Here is an 18,218-nt window from a genome sequence, read left to right as displayed (position 1 = left end):
GTGAGGGTCAGAGCAGTGCATGACAGCTGAGGCCCCACCCAGGAGCCCAGCCCTGCAGAGGCCACCTTTGAACTCGCTGTCCATGAGGTGCTTCTGGCTCTTCTGCAGGAAGAGCAGCAGACTCTGCAGCTCCTCACAGTTATTCTGAGCGACGGCTTCAAAGATCTTCCTGCGATCATACAGCTTGAGGTTCTTCTCAGACCCAGCAGGAGCAGAGTCCTGGGAAGACTGCCTGCAGGCCAGAAAACACCTTCATCTCCTGCTCTGATTTCCCTTCAGCCCTGGGGCCTCCAGAGCTTGTCAGGGAGCATGACTAAATCCCAGGGTAAACCAAAAGGTGAAAAAACATGATATAAAACCCATCCCTCAGTCTAGATGACCGTCCAGGAAACTGATGTTAACAGGGAACGATGGGGTGCATGTGTCCACACTCTGTCCCCACCCTGCCTGTAGGCACCATCTAGAAAGTCTTTGCTGCCACCGCTTCCTCCAACACCCAAGCCACTCACTTCTCTGCCTACTCAGGAGCTGCGGCTCTGGGGGCAGTAGCCCGGAGGGGGCTGGAGGCGGGGAGTTGCAGCAGTTTGGACGGTTCCTGTTAAGTGAAAAAGTGTCTTCACACTGGCCTGGAGGTCAGCCGGCCCATGTACCTCCCTCACCTGCCTTGGAGGAAGCAAGAGGGCCCTTGGGCTTGTCACTGGAACTGTTCTGCACTCTCTAAAAAGCATCCTGGCCCTGAGGTTTTCAACTTAGAGTCTAAGTGTTTGGGGCTGGTGAGCATTTGAGGCCTGGAAACCTAGAGATCAGCCTGCAGCTAAGATCAGCAGATAGGCCAGCATCCATGACCATGTGTCCTGAGGCTCCTAGGAGTGCAGATGCTGGACCAGACGATTTGTGAAGCCTCCCCAGTTCCCCGGCTCTATGACCTTCAGCCCATAAGCTAGAGGAACACATGGTATCTCCATAGCTGGGGCCTCAGCTGGCAGAGCCAGTTGGGCTCCTGGTGGGGAGGGGCTCAGGCTCCAGATGCAGCTTACCTGTCACAGGTGAGGCCATCCTCATGCTTCTGGATGATGACAACAGGGCTGACGGTGATGGCTGGGCAGGAGGCTAGCTGGCCTTCCTCGTAAGAGCAGTCCATAGGAGAAGCTTCCTCCGAGTCGCATTTCCCAAAAAGTCGACTGCGGCTCTTGGCCGTGGGGAAGATGTGGGGTTTGGCTGGAGCTGGCCTGGAGTTAGGGTCTCCATCCAGGGGGTCTGAGCAGGAGTCCTCTTGGGGTGGCTCCTCAGACTCCCCTGAGTCTGAGCTCCCCCATTTCTTCATCCTTGTCAGATCCGTTGTGGCCTGAGAGGCAGCCTGCAGGCAGCCACCAAGATCAGGTGTGTGCCCAGCTTGAGGACTCCACAACTCTAGCCCCCATCTGCCCTCCTTGCAAAAGCCCCTGTGAAGCAGGACACCCCAGAGATCCAACAGCTGCTGGCCCTAGCCCCCAAGAACTAAAGCTTCTAGGGGTGCTATACCTCCTACCTCAGAGGCCCCAGGGGTGAGCAGGCCTAGCAACCCCATGGGCATTGGGCTCAAGGGTGGATGTGTCCCCCAGCTTGAAGCCATAAGGCTCTGAAAGACATGAATGGATTGCTCTCCTCTCTGGGCCTCAGTTGCCTCATCTGCAAAGTGGGATCATAACTACTGCTCTGCCTCCCTCCAAGATCAGAATAAAGGAAACAATGGGAGTGGCTGTCAATGGCTGGGCATTGAGGGAGGGACTCGGTGATGAGAATGGCTCAGCCTCAAAGAGCAGAACAGGCTGTGTCTCTGTGAACAGGGTGAGCGGCAGAGACTGACATGCTCACACTCCATGCTGCACAGGCCTTCTTGTGCCACGTGTCCCCGTCACCAGCCACGTGCTTGCCTGCTTTTGCTCTTCGACCTGGCAGCTGCAACTATTGAGTTGGTGGGGACTTTTTGCACTTTTTTGTCATTTTTGTGAAATTTCAAGCATCCCTGAATTTTTAAACTTTAAGAGATTAGAGGCTGGTGCAGGCCTTCCAGGCCTGAACATGTGGTGTTCAGCTGGCAGCTAGCACTAGCACATATGGCCGTAAACTTGTTTTGATAGTGTCTTCCACCCCCTTCCTAACCTTCTGTCCCACTCCTCCCTCCATCCAGCAGGGCATCCCCACTCCCTGGTACCCAGGGCTGTCCCACATCTCAGAGGCCTTTGCCTCTGCAGTGTCTCCACTTGGGGGGCATTTTCCTTCTCTTCTTCATGCCCAAATCCTATCACTTTTCAGAGGCCACCTCCCTTTGGGGTCCAACACTAATGCTGCCTCCTCCACACCCCCAGGCTCTACACTGGCCGTGCTCCCTCCCCATCCAGAGTGGCCCAGTTGTCCATCATCCTTCGTGGCCCTGTTAGCACCATCCATTATGCAGTCTAGCAATTTCTATCTGGCACTGCCTTATCTCCCCCACATCCTATGACCTCTTCCTGAGCAGGGCACTTGCCTGATCCCCCTCTCTATGAAATAAAGCTGTGGTCACTGTCGGGGACATGAAAGAGATCAGATATAGACCCTTCTTGTTCCCATTTCCAAAGAAAGTTAGTGAGATTCATGTTCCAGCAGTGGTTGGATTCTAAAAAATAGCCAGTCAAGAAATGGGAAGCTGCTCACAACCTGCATTTTCAAGTGCAAGTTCAGGCAGTGAACACTCAGAGCACACAGCTGGGCCTTGGCAGTAGATCAGCTATTATCTGATGCCCAGGTCCTTGGGGGAAAAATAAATGAGGCAGCCTCACCACTCTGCACCCTGCGAAGAAGACAGACAGCTGACTGCTGGCCCATTTTCCATCCTGCCTGCTGTTCCTCTCAGGGGGGCTCGAGTCTTTCTCTGGGTTATCCCTCAGATGGAAACCCTGCAGCAGGAAGTGTTCCTGGCCACAGGGAATCCTCCTTCCAACCACTCACCCATTTGTTCATCCCATCACTCAACAGCCATCTACTGAATCCTACTGGGTACCCAGGCCTGTGCTGGGGGCACAGAGAGGACTCGGCCCCATCTGAGACAGAAACCAGGCACTGGCTGGGGCAGGGGTATCACAGGAGGGGCCAGGGTCCTGAAGAAGGCTTCATGGAGAAGGTGACAGAGGATCTGGGCCTAGAAGGAGAGGAGGGTTGATCTGGGGCCCGGGGAGAGGATGGGGATCCCAAAGTAGCTGGTGAAGAGGAAGCCAGGGGGCCTGGAGGACAGGCAGCAGGGCAGAACCAGATGGCTGTTGTCCTTGAACGTCAAGGAACAGGATTTGGACTTTATTGTGTGGATGGTAGGAAGCCATGAGAAGCTTCAGAAGCATAAACACCAACACGCATGTGCGCTTTCGGAAGAGGACGTCTTATTATGTTCATACTATGTGGAGCCTGCTACCATTAAAAGGCACAGGAGGCTAGTAAGAACGAAAGTAACTGACGTGCTTGAGCACGTACTGTGCGAGGGTGGGTACCATTCTAACACTTCACATGTGCTCACTTCATTCTCACATCTCCAAGAGGTAAGTATTTGACAGATGGGGAAACTCAGGCACAGTGGTTGCTGGAGGCCACAGTTAGGATGAGGTGGAACCTGGATTTGATACCCGGAAGCCTGACTGCAGAGTATCTCTAGCACTCCACCACAGGGGTCTTCTCAGCCATTAAACTCAGCCCCGGACTTCACACCAGGGTGAGGAACTGACCAGCCCAAAGTCCCCTAGCCCTGGGGCCAGGCAGGCAGGGACAACCCCCTTCTGCTCAGAAGCCCCAACCTGTAGCACCTTCCTGCTCAAACAAGCATCCCAGGAAGCTCAAAGGCCAAAACGGAGTACAGGTAGGAACCAGGCCATCTGCCAGGGCCTGACTCTCGCAGGGCATCTCCCCTTGGTAGGACTGGCCACAAAACCAAGAATAAACCTGATGCCTGACTCACAATTCTTAATATCCCAACCAGAGCACCCATTAGCAGGGGCCCCCACAAATCATTCCACAGTGTCACCTTTTGCCTCTCCCTCTGACTGGTCCAAATCTAACCAAACCCAATAAACATGAAGCAGCCCACACAGTACCATCATTCGGTCAGTCAACAAACCCCAAATCTGCACTGCATGCCTCACACTTGATTTCCTACAGGAAACTAAGCTTCTTCCAGAGCAGAGGGCAGGACAGGGACTGAGAGGCCATTTGCTCTGGGCTGCAGGGTGGACAGGGACAAGATAGTCTGCCACTTCCAGGCCCGGGTGTGTCTAGCACATGAGCCCCGTGGCAAGGTACCTATCACAGTTGAATGTCCTACGATGATGGGGGAAATTTCCAACTATGACTTGGGGTGTCTGATGGAGATGGCTGTTCTGGTTTAGGCAAGATTCACAAACCCACCAATGGAGACTAAAGGACTGTCCTGAAAAAAATGACCCTGCTCAGCAAAACTTGGTTTGGCCTCTGGATCTTTCTCAACTCCAGAGCCAGGAAGGAAACTGCCCACCACCTGGGCGAAGCCCCCTTTTTCTTCCTAATCCAGGTGACACATCCCGGGGCGCAGCTCTCCTGCTCCCTCTCTGCTCAAAGCATCTGTCTGCCTCCAGCTTCCCTACAGGCTCTTGGGAACTGGTCCAGGATCCACCCCTGATCATTCCTAAAGAGAAATTCCTACCTGAGCATTTCCTAAAGAGGGACGGAGATCCGGGGGCTACCCCGCCTATGGATGAAGAGCCACAGGAACCCTATCTAAAACAGAGAGCGAGTGGAGCCTGGGTGAGAACCCAGGACTCCTGCCACCCCACCCAGCACCCCTTCAGCCTGGAAGGAGCTATGTGGCGAAACCTCCAGCCACAAACCACTGGCCTCTTTGCTCCAGGAGGAGGGTCCAGGATGACCCTGATGCAACTCATACACGATGACAATAGCAACCTCCACAGTCACTTGCCAAGTGTTTACGATTGACCAGGCTAAGTGCACCACAGCTATAGCTTCACTTCAGCGTCACCATGACCTTTGAGGCAACCACTGTTATTATCCCCAGTTTTCAGATGGGGTAACTAAGGTGCTGAGAGGCTAGTTGAACTGCTCATAGTCACCCAAGCGGACAGAGGCAGGGCTCAGTTTTTGACAGCTCCCTGTGCCATTCTAAAAGCTAGCATCGGCACCGGCCAGCAAACAACAGAAAGGACTCACCAGCTAGATGCAGCGCACCCCGGACACAGCAGGTGCTGGCGAGCTCCAAGGCTTCGTTACTTGAAGGGAGAGCTGGACTGGTGTGGGGAGAAGAGTTGCCTCTGTGAGGGTCCGTGGCCCCTCCCTGGGCCGCGGTCACTCAGCGCTGGCAGGGATGGGCTGTGGGTACACTCTGGCACTCAAGGAAAATGTTTCCAGCAATGGCAGCAGCTGCTGTTGCCGTGGTTCTGATTCCCAGAGGATCCCAGAGCTTTTCCCATCATTTTTTCCCTTTTTCAGAAACCACTTAGCTGCTGCCCCTCCTCCCACCATGCCAGGGCCGCAGTGCACTTAGCCACACACAGCCCAGAGCCAGCCAGAGCCATGACTTCAGCTCTCAAGAAAAAGGAGGCCACTGCTCAGGCCTCTCAAACCCACCACTCTTACAGATAGGGTGGTCTGGGGAAAAAACTAAACAACCAGAGAAGTAAAACCCAGCATCATGAAACTGCTCCAGTTTGAAAATGTGGAAGGAATGTAAAGGGTCACATCACCCATCACACAGTCCTGGCCTGACATTCAGGAACCTGGTTTTGAATGACGGCTTTGCCAACTCTGTGCAACCTTGGACAAATGCATGCCTCTCTTGGGCCTCTCATTCTCTGTGGAAGCCTCGTGAAGGATTGTGGAGGCTTCTGGGTCTGCCAGGTCCCAGCCTTACTCAACTGGGATTCCTCATGGAACCACAAAACACAGAAAATTATTTCCGTGTCTATTTTCTTCTCTTAGTATGATTGTAAAAGCATAGGAGGAAAGTCAATACTGTAAGGAATAATTCCCTCCTGGAACATGGCTGAGAAAGGCTGCAAAGTCCTTCTGAGCATCTATACAGTCTGCAACCTGAAATGCCCTGCAGAACCCATCCTGGCAGCAGCTGCCCGTAGGAACCCTATAGGACTCCAAAAAGCCGGGGGCCCCACGTGGCCTGAAATGAGCAGCTATGTGCCAGGAAAGTCCCATCGTAGCCCTCCTTGGAGTAGCTCACAAGGTTGACCCCTGAGTCAAGACACTGAAGTGCAGACACTTCGTGGACTCTGCACGACATTTTACAGTTTACAGAGAAGCTGCACAAACCCACTGTCCCATGCCACACAACAACCCTGGGCATACTCATTTTACATATGAGAAATCTGTGCTGGGCGCCTGGGTGGCTCAGTTGGCTAAATGTCTGACTTTGGCTCAGGTCATGATCTCACAGTTTGTGGGTTCGAGCCCCACGTCGGGCTCTGGGCTGATAGCTCAGAGCCTGGAGCCTGCTTCCGATTCTGGGTCTCCCTCTCTCTCTCTGCCCCTCCCCCGTTCATACTCTGTCTCTCTCTGTCTCAAAAATAAAAATAAACGTTAAAAAAATTTTTAAATGAACCTTGGAATTCATCCTTTTTTGAGAAATTTTGGTAAAATACCTATAACATGAAAAAATACCATTTCAACCAGTTTTCAGTGTACAATTCAGGAGCATTAAGTACATTTATAATGTTACCACCATCCATCTCCGGAACTGTTTTCATCTTGTGAAACTGAAACCCTATACCTATTAAACACTAATTCCCCATTCCTCCCTTCCCCCGGCCTCTGGCAACCAGTCTACATTCTGTCTCTATGAATTTGATTATTCTAAGACCATCATGGAAGTGGATTCGTGCAGTATTTATCTTTTTGTGACTGGCTTGTTTCACTTAGCATAATGTCCTCAAGATTCATCCATCTTGTAGCATACTACAGTATTTCCTCCCTTTATAAGGTTGTACGATATGCCATTGTATGTGTAGACCATGTTTTGTTTAGCCCTTCATCAGTCAATGGACACTTGGGTTACTTCCAACTTTTGCCTGTGGAATATTGCTCTGAACATGGGTGTACAAATATCTCTTTGAGTCACAGCTTTCGATTCTTTTGGGCATATACCCAGAAGTGGGATTACTGGACCATGGAATTCATTCTTAATCATGAATAACCATCTGGTACACATATTTTAAAAACTCACCAGCAGTGACCCCTCAACCTACAAGTTCTCTAGGGTCACTGTTCCTTCTAACCATGTGTGTGGGCCAGAGGTGCTGCGGAGAACACCTCGGTGTGGAGACCGATATGCTGATGCTGTGTTAGGGACAGCCTCTGGCTCACACACTGGCTGGGCCGGGGGGTCCGGATCTCAGCCACAGCAGCCCTGGGGCATGGGTGGGAGACATCTGAGAAAGGCACTGAGAGAACTGGCCAGCCCAGGGCAACGTCCAAGAAAGGGGAGGGTTATACTTCTCTACCAGAGGTGTCCCCTTAGCTTCCAAGGTGATTTCTGCCTCCAGTGAGGACAACACATGTCACTAAATGTGTCCCCTTTGTAACATAGCCATTGGGCACTGACAACATCTCCCAGAGTCTACATGGCACCATGCACGCTGCGAGGGCTGCAGGGAAATCCTGGCCCTTCTCCTCCTTCCCTGACAGCTTTTCCTCAATACACAGGAAAAGGACCCTTATCTCCTCCTACCCTTTTCTGAGACCCCCCACTCCTCCAAGGACCCATCTGATATGCCCAAGCCAGGGACTCCCTCATCCAGGGGTCCAGCCCCACCCTTTCCCCTGAGCTCTCCTGGAAACTCCAGGTAAAGACCACAAACCCCTTCCCATCAGCATGTCCCAAGATGAACCCCTCAGCCCTCCACACTCCCTCCCCTCAACATTACTGCCTATCAGACACCAACATTTAAAAAAATTTTTTTTTACATATATTTATTTTTGATAGAGAGAGACAGCATACAAGTGGGGGAGGGGAAGAGACAGAAGGAAACACAGAATCCAAAGCAGGCTCCAGGCTCCGAGCTGTCAACACAGAGCCCGTCGTGGGGCTTGTACTCACAAACCGCGATTTCATGACCTAAGCTGAAGTCGGACGCTTAACCGACTGAGCCACCCAGGCGCCCCTAAGGCACCAACTTTCTTATGTCAAAGTCTGACATACTTTGTCATCTCCAGCCTCTCCTTCTCTGTTCTGTCCAGGCTACGTTTCTGTGGCTCATATAGATCCCTCTCTGTGGCTGGCAGCTACTTCCTCTCACCTGAGGCACCAGAAGTGCCCAGCACCCTGACTCATGACCTCCCAATCCCCAGACCTAGAATATCCTCCTGACTGCGCCCCCTTACAGAATAAGGCCCTACCCCTCGGCTTGGTACCCTGAGCCGACAACCCCAGTCTCCACTCCCACTGTGGCCCAGCCCCTCCTGTTACCTGGACACATCTCCTCCCAAGCCATACTAACTGTGCCTGCCTCCACCCCCTTCCCCTGCCCTCTTTCTGCCCAACGTGCTTGCACTATGCATCGACTTGACCTGTCTTTTAAGGCCCAGGTGGCAGGTGGGACCTTTGGATGCTGAGGCTCTATCATTCAACTCCACCTCTTCCAAAAAGCCTCTCCACCAAGGGCCCAGCCAAAGTGCTCACCTCTAAACCCCTACAGAAATCTAGACCCGCACCTTCCTGCAGCAACCAGTGCATGTGATCACAAAGACAACGATAATAGCAGTGGATGCTTATTAAGACCATGCAGTGTGCCAAGTTCTGGGATAAGCACTTTATGCATTAGCTCATCAGACTCTCACAAAGTTTCATGAGGAGAGTCTGATTTTGTCCCCCATTTTATGGTTGAGGAAATGAAGTATAGACAGGCTATGTTACCTGCCCAAGGACAGTGACAACCATACTAGTCTTGTCTGAAGCTTCCTAAAGCTTGTATTGAGCTTTAACTGCTCTGAGGTTTGTGTCTTATTTGGCAGATTTTAATGGCTCCAGAGTGACAGGGCTCTTGCACCCTCAATTCTCCTTCTCTAAGCCTACCTAGCTCCACAACTTGCCCAAAGGAGCACAACATATACGTTTATTGGCATGGTTTTATCTGAGCCAAACCTGCACTGAGTGGTTCTACTGAAACTCAAGAAATGGCAGCAGACACAAGACCTTAGGGTTGAGCACTGCTGCCATCAGCCTGGTTTTCTGGGTGGTATTTTACCAACAAGGTGTTCTTGAATCTATGTAATGATGTATCCATTAAAACTCTTTGTAAGTAGATCACGTTTCAGTGATGAATTCTGGGAGGGGGCGCGTACTCCAAGCTCAGGTCTGATGGGAACAAGAGGCAGTGCAGCAAAGTGCTAGGGGCCACACCAGCACGTGGGTGGGCCAAGTGGGCTGGGCCCCAGGTCATCAATGGCTGCAGTTCTTTAGCGTCACCACCAGGGGGGCACATTGACTTAAACTCAGCCCTTGACCCTGGCAATGGGATCCTCATTTATTTTCTTCATCCATCTGGGTCCCTCATGGATTTGAAGCCAAACTTTCTGGTACAGCTAGAAACCAGCAAACTGTCGTGTGCTAATAAAAGCCTGATTACCCAAATCAGGAACCGTCAGCCCCTCATTTCTGGGAGGACCCAAGTAGGAATAAGCAGAGCTAGTTCTGGCCCCAGAGAAGGTCGTTAAAGCACCACCGCGAGTACCTGTAACCCACCCGAGGACAGTGCCAACTCTACCGGTCTTATCTTGGAATTTCTAAATCTTGTGTGGATTTTTAACTTCCTGACTTTTGTGTCTTGCTTCCCAGATTTTAAATGGCTTCAGGGATCCCGGATACAAATGGCAAACAGCAGACTTAGAAGAAAACTACTTTCCCTTCTGCATTTGGTCTGTGCATTAGTGTCACCAGGTACCCACCTGAGTCAGTTCCCATGGAGGGCAGGGCTCTATGAGAGGGGACAGCGCACTCCAGAAGTGGATGGAGCTGGCCATCTAAGCTGGGGAGGGATGAGGCATCCACTCAGCACCCAACAGCTGAGCCCCTCTCTGCAGAGCTGGGACCCAGGGCAGGTACTGGCAACAAGAGAGAGAAGAGATTGGAGGGTCAGGAGCATGGGCAGAGAATAGAGGCAGGAGAGGAGACCCAGATGGGCCCAGCAGACACCCGCTCCATAAATTTGGGCTGATAGCTGAAGCTCTGGGTCCTTATCCCCAAAACGGGTGAAGGCACCTGCCCTGCCTGCTTTATGAGGCTTTTCTGGGGATTAATAAGAATACTGGATGTGAATGAATGGTCTCTGTGAGCTGGTAAAGCTCTAGGCAAGCATGAGGGGTTATTGTTCTCATCATCATTATTTCAGAAGAGAACCGCATCTGCTGATTGTTGAGCTATCTCCGGCCATTAGCTCGAGGTTGTGACTAATTGTTTTTTAATGAAAAAAAAACAAGATTTGCTTAATGTTTCATGAGTCACACAGTGAACATCTCTAAACCCAGAGTCTCTCAATTTCAAAGATGGGCTATCTGTCCATCTAATCGTGGCTGAGAGGTCAAGTGCAAACCACCCTCTACCCTGAAGCCCCACCAAGCACTAGCAAACCACAGCAAGTGAGTAGGATGAATAAGATGGTCTCTGACCTCAAGAAGGCCAGGACACATGAGGAAAAACTGCTAGGCTCTCTCTGACGCTTTACTGGGTGGGGCATGCTGTATCAGGCACAAGCCAGGAGCCAACAGGCCATGCCAACAGCAAACACTGAGTTGGGTCCCAGATGCCAGCTGCAATTATAATCTAGTCACAGATATGCTTCCAGGGAGACTGTGCAGCAGGAAGATAGCATCTGAGCTGGGCCTTGGACAAGGTATTGTGTTCTTCCCCGGGAGAAGGACATTCAAACATGGGCATCAGCCCAAGATTAAGGAGAAGGGCAGGGCAGAGAACACCTAAGAGGAAGCCTGCCCTCAAGCAGCTTTCAGTCAGTTGAGAAGAAGAATAAAGAACATGAAAGCCACATAAACATTATATGCATCTAGTCATAGTCAAGGGCCAAAAGAAGGGTATGTGTGGCAGGCTCTGCCCCCACGTTGGTTCAGGCCTACCGTCTCTCACAAGCTGTTTTCTAGTCCCCTCCAATTGGGCCCCCACCTCCTGTAACACCCATTCTCCACTCTAAAGTCCCCATGGCTGACAGTTACACTCCTAAAGCTCATGAAGTCTGTCCTCCACTCTGCTGCCCACAAGAGAAAGTCTAAACCCCTCAGTCTGGCATCTAGGACCCTTCACAGTTTGGCCAACACGTCCAGCCACAAGTTCTATCACACTCTTTCATAAGCCCTGTGACCAAGTTACACCAGACAGTTCATCACACCCTGCTCATGCCGGTCACTTTCATGTGAATACACCTGCTCTCTCAGCCTAGAATGCTAAAGAAAATGGGCTCTGGGGTTGAATCTTAGAGTTCTGATCTTAGGTAGGTTACTTAACTTGTGTCTCGGTTTCTTCATCTGAGAAATGAAGATAATAGTACCCACCTTCTAGGGTCACCATATAGATCAAAGAGGTCCAAACAAGTATAGATTAGCTCCTACTACATAGCTCAAAAAATGTTAACTGCTGTTGGTATTGATGGACTGAAACTCTCCAAGGTTTAGCTTAATGTCACTTACATAAAGAATGAATTGCTCCTTCTTCTGCACACATGTGTTAATCTGTCCTAGTGTTGGCAATTTAGCCCTGTCCTGACAGAACACCCAGCTCCTAGTGGGTGCTCAATAAATGTCTGGGTCTGTGCTGGGTGCAGCTGAGGCTTCTTAGACACAGTCTCTACTGTGGTTGTAGTGGTCAGGATAAACTAAGTTATGCTGTGGCAACAACCCCAAATCTCAGTGGCTTCAAACATCAAAGGTTTATTTCTCAGTCACATTTCATGTTGCACATTTGTTGGTGAGGGTTCTACACCATAGTGCCCTAACATGGAACGCAGGCTGACAGAGCCTCCATTCTCTGGGACACCACCAGTCACTCCTGGCAAAGGGAACGGTGTGGAAAATCACACACTGGCTCCTAAGGACCTCTGCTTAGAAGTAGAACACTTCTGGTCACATTTTGCTGGTCACATTTTGCTGGCCGAAGCAAATCTGGGGAGAAAGTGCAAGTCTACCACCTGCTCGTAAGATCAGGATACGGGCAAACAGTCCTAAAGGCCAGTTCCTCATCTGAGGATCACACTGGTATCAAACACTTACTGGTACCTCCAGGGAATGACGGCAAAAGCAGTGAGTGGTTTATGATTTCAGGCTGAAGAAATGAGGCCCTGGAAGCTGTGCTCAACCCCACTGCAGAGGCTCCAGGCCTGTGCAATAAAAACAGTAACAGAGCTTTTAGCTGGCAAGCTTGGACTGCGCAAGGCTCAGCCCTCAGAGATAGAGTGGACATGTGGAAAGGGAACAGAGGGTTCCGGCACCGCACTGGGCACTGGTCTGGGCTACCTGGCCTTGCATCCAGTTCCTAATCCTACATTTACAGGCTCCATCCATAGCACCCTGAGAATACAAGACAGGCTGCCTCCCAGGAGTCAGAGGGCCAACTCCTCCTGATGGACAGGCTATCTGTTATCCTTCGGCCTATCCCAAGGTGACCTCTCTCAAAGGCCTTCCATAGGGGCTCCAGAATAATGGTGTCAACTTATCTTGGCTGAGAGAAAACTCACACGACTTTCCCGAGTGATCTTCAGCTACTTGTCCTGGTACAATCATGGAGCAGGTGGGGTTTTCTACAGAACAACCTACAAATGATCCTTATGTCCAACCTGCCAAACCAAGCCCTACAGCTATGCCATAATTTACAGTGTTCCCAAAGCAGACAGGTGTGTCTTATTAAAGGGACAAAGCTCTGAAAGAATGAGCTTTAGTATCTGAAATCCAATCAGCATGGCAAGGCAGATTAATCTAAGAGCTCAGACAACCACATAATTCATAAAGTGACCTTTACAAAGAAACAACATGGCCACTTCCCAAACTCATAGTTGCCTAGGAGTCTCAGAGTCAGGCCTGCCTGAGCCTTGGGATCACTCTTAGGAGTCTGGAACTAGATGCAGGAATGACAGCCTTTTCCTGGAGCCATTCCATGGTCATCCCTACCAACTACAGAAAGGTTTAAGATGCTCTGGGACCCCCACATGGATGCTGACTCCAGTGGGATGTTTCTGCAGTCCAGAAACACATGGTAGGCCAGTAAGGCCGACACCAAGAGAAAGAAAATCTAGGGCCTGCAGGATAAGGGGTTCTCTCTGATTAAACTGACCATCCTCTCTGACAGGAGCATGCCCAGCTGCATCCCTTCCCTTGGAAGGCCTCCCAAGAATGTGCAGGAGAAAAATACACTGCTGCCCAGACACACCCCCAAAAAAGGGTCCTGCCTGGTCAGACTATTGGGAACAATGTGCTTGAATGGTGGGGCCACATAGCATCCGTCCCCCTTGCTGGTCATGCCACCCACCTTTCCTTCCCTGTTCTGTGCCTTTGAGCCAGTTGTGTTAAGGATCTGGAGCAGCTCCACTGCAGCAGGCTGTCCTTGGAGGGGAAGTGCATGGTGAGAAGGCAGCATGGATCCCTGCATCTTCATCTCAGCCAGTCTGCTTTACTGCCCTGGGCGACCCCCTGCCTCAGCTATAACCAGCTGTGGCCAAGGGAGAACAAGAGTGAGAAAGGGACCTCAGGGTCACATGGCACAATCCAGTAGGGAAGGACTTTTCCAACAGTGCATGTGACCCAAGCCTGGGTTTCATGTCCTTTTAAAAACAATCCAAAAGCTGGATTGGCGGGGGGGTGGGGGTGGGGGGTGGGGGTGGGGAGTCTTCTTTTCTTACTTTGAGTGCACAGTCACCAGACTTTTTGGTGCCTAAAGTCCATATTTATTTTCTCTTTGTCTACAGGTGAGTCATAGATGAGCCTGCTGACCGGGATGCTGGGGTACTGTTCCTTTTCTTTCTCTCTCTCTCTCTCTCTCTCTTTCTCTCTCTCTCTCTCTCTCTCTCTCTCTTCACCATATTTATATTTGGGACCAGTTCCCAGGTGAGTCTCTTTTGGAAAGTACTGATTTGGGATCCAGTTGATGAGTCCTGGCTGCATTATTAGAGTATGCCCTGAAGGTAGGTTCTTGGTCAAGATGATGCCCTGAGAACAAGCTTTGCTTAAAAGCTGCCCACAGGGGCGCCTGGGTGGCTCAGTCGGTTAAGCGGTCGACTTTGGCCCAGGTCATGATCTCACGGTCCGTGAGTTTGAGCCCCGCGTCGGGCTCTGTGCTGACAGCTCAGAGCCTGGAGCCTGTTTCGGATTCTGTGTCTCCCTCTCTCTGACCCTCCCCCGTTCATGCTCTGTCTCTCTCTGTCTCAAAAATAAATAAACGTTAAAAAAAAAAAAAAAGCTGCCCACAAACGTGTCCAGGAAAAGGATGACCCCAAGGTCATGTGAGAATTGCTAATTAGATAAAATTTGCAAGTCCTTTGGCCAAAGAATGTATTAAGACTCCTTCTGGTTAAGGTTCCTCCGGAGCATGACCAGAGCTGCCCCCACAGCTGCGTCCACATCCTGCCCAAAGGACACTGGGAAAGGGAACGCCCTCTGCACTTCCTGCTTCAGAACCTCGTTCCTGGACAGCGCACTCCCACTGCCAATCACCCGCTCCACACCCCACTCCTTGAGCTGTTGAAATGGAAGCATGGAGTGCAGGTTTTGAACAATGCCTCGGCACAGGGCCCGGGTCACATGACCCAGGGAGAGATCAGAGGAGGAGATTCTGGTCACTGAGGCCAGCTGGTCCGGCAGGTGCCTCTCGCCCCACACCGTTGGAGTGATAGTTAGGCAGGTGTCTCTCTGCTGTGCAGCTGCCTGGATCATGCACGAATATACAGTGGGTTCTTCGACCTCCAGACCTTCCAGGAACAGAAAAGACCTGTGTGAGTTCATGCACCCCACCTGTTGCTGCAGGCTGAGACAGTTTGGAATTCCCAGAGGGCAGGGATAGATCTACTTGCTGCTTCTCACTGAGGCTAGATGTTTCCTGGCTCAGGGACTCACATAGTCTGGCTAGCTGTGCTCTGCCCCAGACCCCAGCCTAGACTTAAAGGAGAGATCTCATAAGTGTTGCTGTAAGCGCTAACCATCCTACAACTAATCATCCTACAACAATGCTCCCAAGGAGGACAAATGAATACACTGATCAAAAAGCATCGTCATAGGGCACCTGGGTGGCTCAGTCGTTTAAGCATCCAACTCTTGATTTTGGCTCAGGTCATGATCTCATGGTTTGTGAGTTCAAGCCCCACATGGGACTCAGCTTGGGATTCTCTCTCTCCCTGTCTCTCTGCCCCTCCCCCACTTTCTCTCTCTCTCCCAAAAATAAACTTAAAAAAAAAAAAAAAAAAGCATCATCACAGCTGCTACTAGACTTATTAGCAGTGTCATAGAAACCCCAGGATCACAGTGCTGATCACAATCCAGCCCAGCCTCAGCAGAGGTTGAAAACCACCAGTCTAGACCAATGCTTCTCACATTTGAATATGTATATGAATCACTTAGGGATCTTATTAAAATGCAGTTTCTGACTCAGTATGGCTGGGGCAGGCCCTAAGATTCTGTATTTGTTATTCACTTCTAAAAGCCAGTACTGCTGGCCCAAGGACCACGCTTTTGAAGTAGAATCACCTGAGGAACTTCTATAAAATGCCTGCCCCATCCCACCCCACAGCCAAATCATCAGCATTCTACAGGCAGGACAAAGACATCAGCATTGTTTTAAAAACTCCGCAAGCATGGGCACCTGGGTGGCTCAGTTGGTTAAGCGTCCGACTCTTGATTTCAGCTCAAGTCATGATCTCCTGGTCATGAAATTGAGCCCAGTGTCAGTTCCACACTGCCCATGGAGCCTACTTGGGATTCTGTCTCTCTCTGCTCCTTCCCGGGTAGTGCTAAGTAAATAAATAAACCTTAGAAAAAAATTTTTTTAGAGAGCTTGGGTGGCTCAGTCAGTTAAGTGTCCAACTTTGGCTCAGGTCATGATCTCACAGTTCGTGGGTTCAAGCCCTGTGTCAGGCTGTATGCTGACAGCTCAGAGCCTGGAGCCTGCTTCAGATTCTGTGTCTCCCTCTCTCTCTGCCCCTCCCCCACGCATGCTCTGTCTCTCTCTCAAGAATAAATAAATGTTAAAAAAAAATTTTTTTTTAAGAAAATTTAAAAAAACAACTTTTTTTTAATTCCACAAGTGGTTCCAGTGTGCAGGCCAGTGCTGACAGCCACCACCCCAGAGTCGCCATGGAGTCTCATTGGCAGCACATTTAACTTGTACAAATTCAACCATACACACTCAGGAATGAAACAAAGAGGGAGAGAGAAATAATTAAATATTATAGCCAAAATGTGATCAGCAGAACTTTGGTTAAATATGTCAGAATGGGGACACCTGGCTGCCTCTGTCAGTAGAACATGCGACTCTTGATCTCAGGGTTGTGAGTTCAAGCACCACGTTGGGCATGGAGCCTACTTTAAACAAACAAAAAAAACCCAGAATAAATGTCTTTCCTCTCCCTCTAAAAATTCTACTAAAATCTCAGAAAAATCATGTGCTTGGTAAATAACCTAGCATGTGTGTACAAGTGTATAAATCTGTAGGACCGAGTCCTTGGAAGAGAACTTCTGGTTCAAAAGTTATGCACATCATACTTGCCCCTTAGAAGCAGGCCTGGTTTACACCAGCACTGCAATGTGCAAGAGGGATTACCTCTCCATATCCTAGGAAACACAGTGTGTTAGAAACTTCTAAAAGAATAGATGAAGAATATAAAACCAAGAAACTAATGGGAAGAAAAGGAAGGGAGAGGAAATAGAGAAAAACAGATCAATCAAGTAGAAAGCAGACAGGGGCGCCCAGCTGGCTCAGTCAGAGGAGCATGTGACTCTTGATCTGGGGGTCATGAGTTTGAGCCCCAGGTTGGGTGTAGAGATTACTTAAATAAATAAAAACTTTAAAAAAAAGAAAGAAAGAAAACAGAGAGACTAAGGAGATGGGATGATGAAATGCAATGTGGTATCCTGAAGTAGATCATGGAACAGAAAAACGACATGAGTGGAAAACTTTCAAAAGAAAAGAAAGTCTATAGTTAAAAAGAAAAAAAAAAAAAACAATGAACCATGTGCTTGTATATCCTTAATAATGTTAAGAAAATGTTAAAATAAAGTGTTCTTCCTCACTGGGAAACACTTGGGCCACAACCCCAGCCTTGAGGGGCACCTGAAGGAAGGTCTATACCAGCTGGAGACTGGAAAGACCCGGCTTCTAGCCCTGTTTCTGCATCCCTTGGCTTACCACCTCATCAGAATCTAAATACTGAGTTGCCACATGTTCACATCATGGGCTTAGAAACACAGACCATCGGAACTGAAAAAACACAGAAGGGGAAAGGACTTGCCAAGGCCACATAATGACTTAGGACAGAGCTAAGAACTGAGGCCACTCTCCTGGGTAGCACCACCACACAAGCATTTGTATCACACTTACTATGGGCCAGACATCATTCTAAGCGCTTTGCAGTATAACTCATTTGATCCTTGCCGTCCTCTGAGGTAGGTACTAGCACCTCTTTTCAGATGAGGAAAGTGAAGAACAGACGGGATAAGGAACCTGCCCAAGGGCACAAGGAAGTGGTGGGGCTGGGATTCAAACCCAGTCCACCTGGCTCCAGAGTCCCTGCTGTAAACCACACGAGGGTGGAACTGCCTGTTTTCCAACTTCTGGAAAACAATGCAAACCTAGAGTATTCTGAATAGAGAGAGAGAGTTTAATTTTTACACCTTATGTTTTAATATTTCCATTTCTGGTTAACAGATGTGATGTCTTTTATCTGAATAAACTTGTTGTATTTGCATCTATATATATTTTAATCCAATGGCACAGTGTAGAAATTTCATAAAAGGTTAAGCTACCTATAATACTAACCTTCCAAGTACTCAGTTTCATGAAAATAAGAACCATGAAAATGCAAAAGACTTTTCTTCTTGAAAAGATCTTACAGAGAAATTAAGTACTACCATCTCTTTCAGGGGTAAAAATAACAGTCACTTCTGTATAAAGAGAAATACCAGTCAACGCAGTCAATAATTGATAGAGTCATCCAGTTAAACCAGTATCTAAA

At 49.6% G+C, this 18,218-nt stretch overlaps 2 protein-coding genes across 6 annotated transcripts in view; both read right to left on the bottom strand.

Annotated features, from left to right (window-relative positions):
- The window catches only part of TRPV1 (transient receptor potential cation channel subfamily V member 1), a 35,735-nt gene extending 22,100 nt beyond the window's left edge, over positions 1-13,635 (bottom strand). Inside the window, exons 1-4 of one of the 3 annotated variants that reach the window (XM_045487696.1) lie at positions 13,529-13,635; positions 5,206-5,282; positions 1,038-1,357; positions 66-232 (exon numbers count right to left, since the gene is read on the bottom strand). In XM_045487696.1, coding sequence (XP_045343652.1) covers positions 66-232; positions 1,038-1,324 — 454 coding nt within the window. In that variant the 5' untranslated portion in view covers positions 1,325-1,357; positions 5,206-5,282; positions 13,529-13,635. Of the gene's footprint in view, positions 1-65; positions 233-1,037; positions 1,443-5,205; positions 5,283-12,276; positions 12,386-13,528 lie in introns of those variants that run through there. The other 2 variants (XM_045487695.1, XM_045487694.1) reach the window with 2 other exon arrangements.
- Positions 11,918-18,218, bottom strand: part of SHPK (sedoheptulokinase) — a 28,093-nt gene continuing 21,792 nt past the window's right edge. Inside the window, exons 7-8 of one of the 3 annotated variants that reach the window (XR_006714766.1) lie at positions 12,277-14,963; positions 11,918-12,168 (exon numbers count right to left, since the gene is read on the bottom strand). Coding sequence is in view for 2 of the 3 variants with exons in the window: in XM_045487713.1 (XP_045343669.1) it covers positions 14,551-14,963 (413 nt within the window). In the remaining variant the exon portion in view is untranslated. Of the gene's footprint in view, positions 14,964-18,218 lie in introns of all 3 variants that reach the window. The other 2 variants (XM_045487713.1, XM_045487714.1) reach the window with 2 other exon arrangements.

Source organism: Leopardus geoffroyi, chromosome E1 (assembly GCF_018350155.1).
Source record: "Leopardus geoffroyi isolate Oge1 chromosome E1, O.geoffroyi_Oge1_pat1.0, whole genome shotgun sequence".
Taxonomy (NCBI): domain Eukaryota; kingdom Metazoa; phylum Chordata; class Mammalia; order Carnivora; family Felidae; genus Leopardus; species Leopardus geoffroyi.
This window is presented reverse-complemented; position numbering and strand designations above follow the sequence as displayed.